The sequence below is a fragment of the Canis lupus genome, chromosome 2 (assembly GCF_011100685.1).
Source record: "Canis lupus familiaris isolate Mischka breed German Shepherd chromosome 2, alternate assembly UU_Cfam_GSD_1.0, whole genome shotgun sequence".
NCBI lineage: Eukaryota > Metazoa > Chordata > Mammalia > Carnivora > Canidae > Canis > Canis lupus.
This window is the reverse complement of record NC_049223.1, coordinates 58,477,192-58,490,005: the sequence shown is the minus strand read 5'-3', so window position 1 is coordinate 58,490,005 and position 12,814 is coordinate 58,477,192. Positions and strand designations below refer to the sequence as shown.

General features: G+C 37.1%; 1 protein-coding gene across 6 annotated transcripts in view; it reads right to left on the bottom strand.

The window, feature by feature from the left end:
* The window catches only part of PSME3IP1 (proteasome activator subunit 3 interacting protein 1), a 35,229-nt gene that overhangs the window by 1,540 nt on the left and 20,875 nt on the right, over positions 1-12,814 (bottom strand). For all 6 annotated transcript variants that reach the window (XM_038530984.1, XM_038530981.1, XM_038530980.1 and 3 more), the window contains one exon: positions 6,959-7,023. In XM_038530984.1, coding sequence (XP_038386912.1) covers positions 6,959-7,023 — 65 coding nt within the window. The remainder of the gene's footprint in view (positions 1-6,958; positions 7,024-12,814) is intronic.

The following is a 12,814-nucleotide window of genomic DNA, read 5'->3' as shown; positions in this document are numbered from 1 at the left end:
ATGGAGAATATGCATCTTCATATGTCGCTGAGGAAATGCAGGGCAGTTTGGCCACGTCCTTCAAACTTAAATAGGGTACAAATGAGAACACTCCCTGTAGCACTGTTGATAGCAGCAACCAAAAGGTTAAGAGGGGATCTATTCAACCATAAAGAAGAGTAAAGCCTCTGTTTTCTGGTATGGAATGATCTCCAAGATACTATGCTCCATGAAAGAGGCAAGGGTATGTGTAAGCTACGGTCTGTGGGGAGGGGACATACCCAAAGACACGCATGATAACAACTGAGTCAATATATACAATTGCCTTGGGGAGGTCAGTTGAGTGGCTGGGGAACAGAGGAGACTTAACTTTTTACTCCATTTCTTTTTTCTGTTTTGAATTTCCTATTGTGTGCATATACTACCTCAGATACTTTTTTAGAAAAGTAAAGCAAAAGTTCAAAGAGCATCATCATCTACTTAGAGAGGAATAGTGTCACATTCTCTAACCCCAAGGGTGTCCCTGTGTTACAGCCAGGAAGGCTATAAAAGAATGGACAGTCTAATGATGAGGACTGCTTGTCTTATTCTCTAACTGTAAGCCTCTTGAGGGCAAGGGCTCTTTTTTCACCTCTCTGTCCCCTGGGCATTCAGCATGAGGCCTCGCACAGAGCAGATCAGTATTCACGATGTGTTAAAGACATTTTACCAAATTTCATTACAAATAGCTAAATTTAGGGGTGGTAGTGGTGAAAACTAAGGACAAAACATCAAACCGTATACCATTCATTACTTGAACATTCATTGATTATTTTCACAAATATAGTGACACTTTCAGTATTCTATTAGAAATATTTGGTTGTTAAAAAAAAAAAAAAAAAAAAGCCTGGTATAAGGGTATGAATCAGTCACTCAGAAAAGTAATTTATGTGAAGCTGTTCAATGAGATGTCATTTTATTAAGTATTTCAAGGACCCTCCCGAACAATCTAGATTCCAGCTCAGGTCATGATCAGGTCATGAGATCAAGCCCTGCATTGGGCTCTACGTTCAGCAGGAAGTCTACCTGAGAGTCTCTCTCCTCTGCCTCTCCCCCCCTTAAATGAATAAATAAATCTTAAAAAAAAAAAAAAAGAAACAAAACCAAAGAATCTGGACCACGGTGGCATCAGCAGAGTTTAAGCCAAAAGACCAAATCTCCCAATAATCTAGGTTTCAAGAAAGAAAAGAGACTGCAATTCTGACAAATTTCATTCCAAAAATAGTTACACTGTCCAAAGAGAACAAAATGGTGCCCTCTGATCTCACCCATTTGGTGAAGTTTCCTGCCAACTTCTGCATTTGCAAGACCACGCTGTCATACCAAATTAATACCGAAAATTACTAATAGAAAATGTTCTTGGGATTCAAACAGATGCGTGACTTGAGAGTCAATGGGACCAACTGTGCATTCATTCACTGGCTCTGCTTGGAGCTTAAGTCTGAGCTTCCAGTGGGGGAAGTCTGAATCTCTACTAGGGTCACAGAAGTATCTTCTGGGAGGACTAAAGGGGCAAAGCTTTCTACTGCCAAGGACAAGACTCTCAAGCAAGCTTTCAGGAGATATTCTTCCTGTGGGGCCTTAGCTTCCAGCAAAAGAGGATATTTCATGTCCAGCTGTAAGAATGCTGCTGTGAGAATGGAAGGGGATGACAAAGATTTTAAAAGGTGGCTCTGAAACATGGTGTCTGCCTGAGATAGTTTAAAAAAAAAAACCACACAAGTTTTCCTTTCTACTGACTGATGCGAATAATTCCTACAAGGAACTGAGTACCAGATACAGGGCTACTGGCTAACTAGGTGAAGTACATTTAAGATTTCTATAAAGTTTTATATACGTATGTGTACACAAACACAATATACACTTAATCCTACTTAAGCAGCCAGTTTAAAAGTTTTCTATACATTAAAAAGACATCAGTGAAATGGAGCTCCTATAAGAATATAAACTGGGATAACTTCTTTTCAGGGTAATTTTGCAATATTTATCCTTTTTTTTTTTAAGATTTTATTCATTTATTCACGAGAGACACAGAGAGAGAGGCAGACACATAGACAGAGGGAGAAGCAGGCTCCTTGCAAAGAGCCCGACCCCAGGATTACAACCCTAGCCAAAGGCAGATGCTCAACCGCTGAGCCACCCAGGAGTCCCAGTGGCTTTTTTTTTTTTTTTTATAGATTTTATTTATTCATGAGAGAGAGAGAGAAACAGAGAGAGACAGAGACACAGGTAGAGAGAGAAGCAGGCTCCATGCAGGAAGCCTGATGTGGGACTCAATCCCGGGCCACCCAGGTGTCCCACGGCAATATTTATCTAAATTACAAATATATATCCTCTCTGCCCTAGTAATTCTTTTAAGTATTTAACTTAATATATCATGAAAGTGACAAATGATGCACATACAAAGTTAAATACCATAACAGAGAAAAAATGGAAACAATCTAAATATTCATCATAAAAAATAGGATAGGGGTACCTGGTGGTTCAGTTAAGCATTCAACTCCTAATTCTGGCTCAGGACATGATCTCAGGGTCATGATATCGATCCCTGCATTGGGCTCTAGGCTTAATGAGGAGTCTGCTTGAGATTCTTTCTCTCCCCCTCTACCCCTACCCCTACCCTAACTTGCATGAGAGCTCTTTCTCATAATCTCTTTCTCTAAAATAAATAAATTTTTTAAAAAAATAGAACATAAGGAAACCTTGGTGGCTCAGTGGTTGAGCAACTGTCTTTGGCTCAGGTTGTGATCCTGGAGTCCTAGAATTGAGTTCCACATCAGGCTCCCTGCAGGGAGCTGGCTTCTCTTTCAGCCTATGTCTCTGCCTCTCTCTCTCTGTGTCTCTCATGAAAAAAATCAATAAAATCTTTAAAAATATATAAAATAAAAAGGAAGAACTTCTTATAGGTCAAATGAGACATGATAGCCCATTGTAAAGATGCCATATGATAGCAATATTCCCAGATTGATCACCAGATTCAAATAATCCCCATCAAAATCCCAACTGCCTTTTTTATTGAAAGTGACAAGTTGATCCCAAAATTCATATGGAAATGCAAGAGACCTCGAATAACCAAAATGACCCTGAAAGAGAACAAAGTTGGGAGGACTCATACTTCCCAATTTCAGAACTTGCTACAAGACTATAGCAATCAAGAAGACTGTGTCGTAAGGGCATAAGGACAGAAAACATAGATCAACGGAAGAGAAAAGAGAAGTCTAGCTTAAATAAACCCTTTGGGCACCTGGGTGGCTTCAGTTGGTTAAGCGTTTGGCTTCTGCTCAGGTCATGATCTCAGGATTCTGGGATTGAACCCCACATCAGGCTCTCTGTTCAGCAGGGAGTCTGCTTCTCCCTCTCCCTCTAACCCTCCTCCCCAAGTGTACTCTCACTCTCTGTCTCAAATAAATGAATAAAATATTTAAATTATTAAATTTAAATAATTTAAATTATTAAATTATTTAAATTTAATAAGCAAACCCATACATGTTGGTCAACTGATTTTCAGCAAAAGTGCCATGAAAGTTCAGTTTTGAAAAAATAGTCTTTTCAACAAATGTTGCTGGGTCAACTGGATATACATACAGAATGAAAAGAATCCCTACTTCAAATCATACACAAAAAATAACTCAAAAAGGATCACAGGGCACCTGGGTGGCTCAGTGGTTGAGCATCTGCCTTTGGCTCACGTCATGATGCCAGGGTCCTGGGATCAAGTCTCACATCAGGCTCCCCATAGAGAGCCTGCTTCTCCCTCTGCACATATCTCTGCCTCTGTGTCTCTCATGAATACATAAACAATTTTTTTAAAAAATGGATCAGGGCAGCCCCGGTGGCTCAGCAGTTTAGTTGCCGCCTTTAGCTCAGGGTGTGATCCTGGAGACCCAGGATCGAGTCCCATGTCAGGCTCCCTGAATGGAGCCTGTTTCTCCCTCTGCCTATGTCTCTGCCTCTCTCTCTCTCTCATGAATAAATAAATAAAATCTTTAAAAAGAAAGAAAAGGATGAAAGACCAAAATGTAAGAGCTAAAACCATAAAACTAAGAAAACATGTAAGTTTTCATGACCATGGATTAGGCAATGGTTTCTTAGATAGGACACCTAAAGCACAAGCAAAACAAAGAAAAAATAAATTAGATGTCCTCAAAATTTAAATTTTTTGTGCTCCAAAGGACTCTATCAAGAAAATGAAAATACAACCAGCAGTATTTGTAACACTGACAACTCAACAATAAAAAGACAAGTAACCCAACTTAAAAATAGGCTCAGGATTTGAGTAAATATTTCTCCAAAGAAGATATACAAATGACCAATAAGTACATGGTGCTCTCATCATTAGTCATTAGGGAAATGAGATAACATTTCATACTCACAAAGATGAACAGAATAAAAAAAGATAATACCAACTGTTGATAAGGATTTAAAGAAACTGGAACCTTCATATACTGCTAATAGAATGTAGAAATGGTGTAGCTGCTTGGAAAAACAATTTGACAGTTCCTCAAAAAGTCAACCATACAAACACAGTTACCATATGACCTAGAAATTCCATTCCTAGGTATTTACCTAAGAGAACTGAAAATAGTTGTTCACATAAAAACTTATACATGAATGTTCATAGCAGCATCATTCAGAATAGCAAAAAACAACCATTTGAACAACCCAAATGCCCATCAACTGATTACTGGACAAAACAAAATGCAGCATACCACACAATGGAATAGTAATCAGCTGTAAAAAGTGTGGATGCATACTACAACATGGATATTTTCACTATCATTGTAAAGTGAAAAGAAGCTAGAAACAAAATGCCACATACTGCATGATTTCATTTATATGAAATGTCCAGAAAAGACAAATCCATAGAGAAAAGTAGGTAAGTGGTTGCCAGTAGCTAGGAAGAGGGAAGAATGGGCAGTCACTGTTAAGGGACATGGGGCCTCTTTCTGGGGTGATAAAAACGTTTTGGAATTAAATAGTGGTGATGAATACACATTCCTGTGAACATACTAAAAACCACTGTATTGTGTCCTTTAAAAACAATGAATTTTTATGGTATGTGAATTATATATCAATATTTTTGTAAAAGCCATATAGGCCAAATACAATGTATGTCTGATCCTTGCTTGGATTCTGATTTTTTTTTAATTTTCAAGAAAAAAAAATATGAGAAAATTGGGGAAAAAGAATACTAATTTGCTATCCAATAATATTTAGAAATTACTGTAATTATTTTAGGTGTGATGTTATTGTAATCATGTTAAAAAAAACAAAGAACCCTTATTTTTAGGGATACATATAGAAGAATTACTGACAAAACAATATAACGTCTGGTATTTGCCTCAAAACACTACAGCTGAATAGACATAAATAAGACTGGATAGGTGTTAAAAATTATTGAAGCTACATGATGGGGTTCATTATCCTATCTCAACCTCCAGCTATGTTTTAAGCTACCTATAATAAAAACATTTCTTAATTTTAAAAGAATATAATTGCTTATACATACATACAATAACTCTGGATATATACCTAAGAAATGTATAATACTGTTTCCCTCTGGAAAGGAGAATTGGATGGAAGAGGATATATATGTAGAAGGGGGACTCTTCACTCAATGTTCTTTTTAAAAGTAAATTCTAGGGGGTGCCTGCATGGCTCACTTGGTTAAGCCTTTGACTCCTGATTTCAGCTCACGTTCAGCTCCACACTCTACAATGGGCTCCACACCCAGCCTGTCTCTCTGCTTCTCTTTTTAATATTGTCTCTCTCCCTTTCCCCTTCTCACCCCATCTCCCTCTCTTAAAAAAATAAACTCTAAGAGCAAAAAGTTATTAGCAATAGCTACCATTACCGATGCTCAGCAGATATATTATTTTTCATTTTTAAAAGTTTTTATTTAGGGCAGCCCGGGTGGCTCAGCGGTTTAGCGCCTGCCTGCAGCCCAGGGCGTGATCCTGGAGACCCGGGATCCAGTCCCGCATTGGGATCCCTGCATGGAGCCTGCTTCTCCCTCTGTGTCTCTGCCTCTTTTTCTTTCTGTGTCTCTCATGAATAAATAAAATCTTAAAAAAAAAAAAAAAAGTTTTTATTTAAATTCCAGTTAGTTGCCAGATACATTATTTTAAAATATCCACTGTTTTTTGAGAGAGAAATAAATGTAAGCCCTCTTTTATAGATGACCCATTGAGTTTAGCACAGAGTCTCAATCCCACAGAGTCAGGGATAGAACTAAAAACACTCTTGAATTTCTCATCCCTGAATCAGCCCTCAGAACACTCACTTTTCACTTAGAACTTTGTGCCACTTAACACAGTGCCAGATTTTTTTTTTTAAAGATTTTATTTATTTATTCATGAGAGACACAGAGAGAGAGAGAGAGAGAGGCAGAGACACAGGAAGAGGGAGAAGCAGGCTCCATGCAGGGAGCCTGATGTGGGATTCGATCCCAGGTCTCCAGGATCACACCCTGAGCCAAAGGCAGGCGCCAAACCACTGAGCCACCCAGGGATCCCCACAGTGCCAGATTTGATTGCATACAAGTATTCACCAAAGAAAGTGTACTTCTGGAGACTATATTAGGCTTCTAGCCTCAATCCAATCCAACCATCAGCAAGAGCCAGGCATTCTACCTCTCACTGGTTGCCATCCAGGTGAAATCAAGAAACTTGACATTTGGGGGAGACAGAAAAAAACATTTTGTGAGCAGGGCTTTGGCTTTGTAAGTACTTCTGGGAGATCACAATTGTCATTTATCAAATTCCACTGGTTTCTACCATACTGGTTGGTAAGGCAGCTGACATACTGTTGGTTATAAGTCCTGCCTGGTAGAAAAAGGCTTGCTTAGAGATCCATGCATTCCTTCATAGATACAATGCAGTCCAGCCCTGTACTATGGTTCATGTGTATTATGAATAGTGAAATGGAAGCTGCCACCTACCTTGACTCTTGTCATCTGGGCCAGGGTCCGATTTCAGTCTTTTCACACTGTTGCCACTCTCTGAACTGTTAACAAAAAATATGGTAATTTGAGCTACTTCCAATCTCAGGGATTAAAACTTTGGGAATCAGGAGCTCCAATAACCATTCATATGGGTCTTAGGTAGCCTCAGAGAACTGGGGTAGTCTGAAATAAAAAGTCTTCATTTCAGGTTCTTGATCTCCTTTCAGTTATATTATTCTTATAAAGACAACTTAAACCCCTGGCCAATTCAAGGAGTGAAGCATTCTATCTTCAAGCAACACCTAAACTTCAGATTCTTTGTTGTCCTTAACATTCATCTTAGTTAGGATCACAGATAGATTTCAGGAATATACAGACACATTCATACATGACAAAAATTTAGTTAAGTTCTTAAACATGAACTCCTCCTCTTAGTGACATGCTGGAAATTCTGAAAGTTGGGGATCCCTGGATGGCTTAGTGGCTTGGAGCCTGCCTTCGGCCCAGGGCATGATTCTGGAGTCCCAGGATCAAGTCTCACGTCAGGTTCCCTGCATGGAGCCTGCTTCTCCCTCTGCCTGGGTCTTTGCCTTCTGCCTCTCTCTCTCTGTGTCTCTCTCATGAATAAATAAATAAAATCTTAAAAAAAAAAAAAAGAAATTCTGAAAGTCACTCAAAAGACCTTCACTGAAAGACTAAGAATGTACTTCCCTTGCTGTGTAGCTTAGAAAAGGCATAATAATAATACCTCCAGATCCACCATTACTGCTAATATTTAGGGTAGTCAAGAAAAACATAAAAAGGGATCCCTGGTGGCTCAGCGGTTTAGCGCCTGCCTTCAGCCCAGGGTGTGATTCTGGAGTCCTGGAGTCCAGGGATCGAGTTCCACATTGGGCTCCCTGCAGGGAGCCTACTTCTCCCTCTGCCTGTGTCTCTGCCTCTCTCTCTCATTCTCTCTCTCTCTCTGATAAATAAATAAATAATATCTTTAAAAAAAAGAAGAAGATACTTCAACAAAGAAAAAACTTTTCTCAGAAGGCCATAATCACAAAAGGGTTAGTGAACAAAGAAACAAGCAAATAAAATCTAATTTGTGTATTAAACATGACCATACTAAAGTCCTGGGCCATAGTAGCATGTAAGGAAGAGGTGATTATAGCTAAAAGTTCTAAGGTCCATGTATAATTTTGTATGGAAGTAAGAAGCCTATTTAACTTTAGGTTTTCCTAAGTAACTTCTGGCAAGTTGCAAGGTTAGCCACCAAAAACAGAATATATAAATCCAAACTAGTAGAAGGAAAATAACTGAACAAAAGATTATAATATTTTAATTTTTAAAAAATACAAAGAAAAAAAATTTTTAATTTAAAATCAATTTGCTAACATAGAGTATAACACCAAGTGCTCGTCAAGAAAAAATATTTTTAGGGATCCCTGGGTGGCACAGCGGTTTGGCGCCTGCCTTTGGCCCGGGGCGCGATCCTGGAGAACCGGGATCGAATCCCACATCAGGCTCCCGGTGCATGGAGCCTGCTTCTCCCTCTGCCTATGTCTCTGCCCCTCTCTCTCACTGTGTGACTATCATAAATAAATAAATAAAAATTAAAAAAAATTTTTAAAAAGACAAATAACATTAAGATAACAGAAACTATATCAAAAATCCTTTAAAAAAATCTAAGCCTACCTATAAAAAGAGATTAACATCCTAAATTTTAAATCAACTATTTAAGGGTGACAGGGTGACAGGCACTGAGGCGGGCACTTGACGGGATGAGCACTGGGTGTTATACTATATGTTGGCAAATTGAACTTAAAAAAAAAATATATATATATATATATATATATATATATATATATATATATATATATATATATAAAATAACAGAAGTAAAACAAAAACAAACAACTTAAGACCCAGGAAGACTGAAAGGAAAAGAAAAGCAGAAGAGTTACTGAGGCAAATACTAACCAAAAAACGCTGAGCTACCTACAGAGTAGACTTTAAGACCAAGAATAGTGGCTCAGTGGTTAAGTGTCTGCCTTTGGCTCAGGTTCTGATCCCAGGGTTCTGGGATTGTGTTCTGCATCAGGCTCCCTGCAGGGAGACTGCTTTACCCTCTGCCTGTGTCTCTGCCTCTCTGTCTCTCATGAATAAATTAAAAAAAATCTAAAAAAAAAAAAAAAAAAGACCAAAAAATATTACAGGACCTAAAGTAGATTAGTTTATAATGAAAAAAAGTTTAATTCACTATGAAGATATCACAATTCTAAACAGGTATGCTTCTAATTAAAGAGCTTCAAATATATATTCAACAGAATTCTTAAGAAAATTCAAGAAAACATCACTATAATGAGAGATTTCAAAATACTCCAGTACTGACAGAGCATGCAGACAAGTATGTAGAGACACAGAAGATTTAAACAATACAATTAAAAGCTTGTTTGGTTGTACCTACATAGAACTCAGAACAATTACAAAACATGGATTCTCCTCAAGCTCACTTGGACCATTCACAAAAAAATAACCTCAGGAATAAGTCATAAAGGGAATCTAAAGGAATTTCAAAATTAGTACATATAAACCACAATGTAATTAAAGTAGAATTCAACAACAAAAGACAAATATATCACAGACTCTTAAGACACAGCTAATTATAAAGCATTAAAATGTGGGGGGAGAAGGGGCCAAAACCTTAGAACCTATGAGATACAGTTAAATTACCTCAGTATGTTTGGAAACTTTAAAAAATGTTTCTAATTTATGAGCCAAAGAAGAAATCCTAATGGATATTTAAAAATATTTAGTTGGATGGGACACCTGGGTGGCTCAGCAGTTGAGTGCCTGCCTTCGGCCCAAGACGCAATCCAGGGGTCCTGGGATCAAGTCCCATATCGGGCTTCCTGCACGGAGCCTGCTTTGTTCTCTGTCCCTTGTGGATAAATAAAATCTTTAAAAAAAAAAATTTAGTTGGCTATACAAAATTGTGTACAGTAAAAGCTGAGGAAGACTTAAGTTTTAGGTGCCTATAATTGAAAAGCTGAAAATTAACTAGGTATCTGACACTCATTTATAACAGAAATCGTAAAAGAATAAACTTGAGGGAAGTAAAGAATATCCCAAGGAAAGAAGATGGGAGAAATTAAGAAACTAGCCAAAATAAGGATAAAAGAATAATCCATCAATATTTGGGATGAAAAAGGAGATAATTATAGATACAAGAGCAATAAGAAAAATAAAAAAATACTAATGTTAGTGAATGCATTTGAAACAAGACAAAAATGGACAAATTCCCAGAAAATATAACTAAATAAAACTGACTCAAAAAAACATGGAGAAACTTAAACAGACCTATAATCACAAATTTTAAGAAGCAGGGATCAAAATGCTTATATAAAGAGTTCTACCAAATTTTCACAAAATAGAACATTACCATCTTACACAAATTCCTCCAGAGAACAGAAAAAGAACGCTTCCTAAATCCTTCTACAAAGCTACTTTTAACCTTCATATCAAAATCAGAAAAAAGCGGGGGGTTGGCGGGGGGAGGAACAGACAAGTCTTACTTACGAACATAGATGTAACAATCTATACAAAATATTAGCAAACCAAATCTAGTAGAGTTAAAAATAATTATACTATAGCACAGCATAGGGAATATAATGAAAAGACTGTAATAACATTTGGTAACTACACTTATAGTAAGCACTGAGCAATGCAGAGAATTGTTGAATCATGCTGTAAATCTGAAACTAATAACGCTGTATGTTAATTATACTTCAATTTAAAAAATATTTTTAAGTAACCCCAGCTTGGTAGTGAGGTATGATAACAGGAATATAACATTAGAAAAATCCTTAAACTTAATTTTTCACCATAACAGAGTAAAAAAAAAAATTTTTTTTATCAATTCAAAGGAAGAAAAAAGTTGACAAAATTAAGCCATTTGTGGCTACAAAAAAACTCTTCTCAAACTAAGGCCATAACTTCCTTAAAGTTATGGCCTTAAAAGATATCTGAAAAAACAAAAACAAGAATGATGAAAAGTTATAAATGTTCTGTCTAAAACAAGGACGTACATAGTAATTGTTCCTAACATTTTACTGGTGATCATTGCTGGTGCAGTAAGATAAGAAACAAAAGAAAAGGTGTAAGAGAATAAAACTGTCATTATTCACAGATAGTGACTCTATATAGAAATTTCAAAAGAAAAAAAAAAGAAATTTCAAAAGAATCCAACGATAAAAGTTAATAAGAGTATTTAAAGAATTATTGTTAAGGTTAATAAGAGCTGAGTAGCTAGATGTAACTACTCCAAAATCAATTGCACTTATACAAACCAGCAACAAAACGAATTTAAAACATCTAGGAATAAATCTAACAAAAGATATGCACAACCTTTTGAAAAAAAAAAAAAAAACTATGACTTTATTGAATGACATTAAAGAAACAAATAAATGTAGATATATGCCATGTGTAGAAAAACTCACATCCATAAAGATCTGTTCTCTCCATAAATTTATCAAGCCATTTAGGAAGATTCCAAAAAACTTAACTTAATTTAGACTTAATCTAAATCTAAAATTTAAATTTATCTAAATCTAAAATTTATATGGAAGAACAAAGTGGCTAACAATAGACAAGACTTTCCTGAGAAAACTATAAGGGGACTTATCCTGCCAGATACCAAGATTTTTTATAAAGCTACAATAATTACACAGAGTGATACTGGTCTAACAGGTCCAAAGAACAGAAAACAAGGAACTTCCAAATAAACCCATATGTATCTGGAAACTCATTGTAAAACAGAGGTAACACTGAACGTCACTGGGGAAAGAGAGAAATATGGAGCAAATGTTGCTAGAAAATTAGCTTCTGGAGTCCTGGGTGGCTCAGTCAGTTAAGCATCCAACTCCTGATCTCAGTTCAGGTCTTGATACCAACATTGTAAGTTCAAGACCCATGCCCAGCATGGAGCCTACTTAAAAAAGAAAAGCAAGGGATCCCTGGGTGGCGCAGTGGTTTGGCGCCTGCCTTTGGCCCAGGGCGCGATTCTGGAGACCCGGGATCGAATCCCACGTCGGGCTCCCGGTGCATGGAGCCTGCTTCTCCCTCTGCCTGTGTCTCTGCCTCTCTCTCTCTCTCTCTGTGACTATCATAAATAAATAAAAATTTAAAAAAAAAAAAAAAAAAAAAAAGAAAAGCAAAGGGATGGACGCCTGGGTGGCTCAGCAGTTGAGTGTCTTCTCAGGGCATGATCCAGGAGTTCCGGGATGGAGTCCCACATTGGGCTCCCCACCTCTCTTGGCCTATGTCTCTGCCTCTCTCTCTCTATAAATAAATAACATCTTTAAAAATAATTTAAAAACATTTTTAAAAAGGAAAAAAAAAAAAATGACCACCTTAAAATCAAATATATTTGACTACCTTAAAATTAATTAATGAAAGTAAAAACAAAAGCTATAAACTGTGGGGGGCAAAAGTCAGGACCATATTTAAAAAAAACAAACATACGAACCCTCAAGAAAAATACAAATAACCCAGTAGAAAAATGGCAAAATATAGACCTTCCACATAACAGGACACATGAATGGCAAATCATCATATAAAATATGTCAACTACCTTTAAAAAAAAAAAAAAAGATTTTATTTATTTATTCATGAGCAGCACAGAGGCAGAGACATAGGCAGAGGGAGAAGCAGACTCCTCATAGGGAGCCCAATGCGGAACTCAACCCTGGAACCCTGGGATCACACCCTGAGCCCAAGACAGACAGACTCTCAACCGCTGAGCCACCCAAGTGCCCTAGGACCTGGGTTTTAAATTTTAGTTCTAATTAATTTAAATTTAGATAG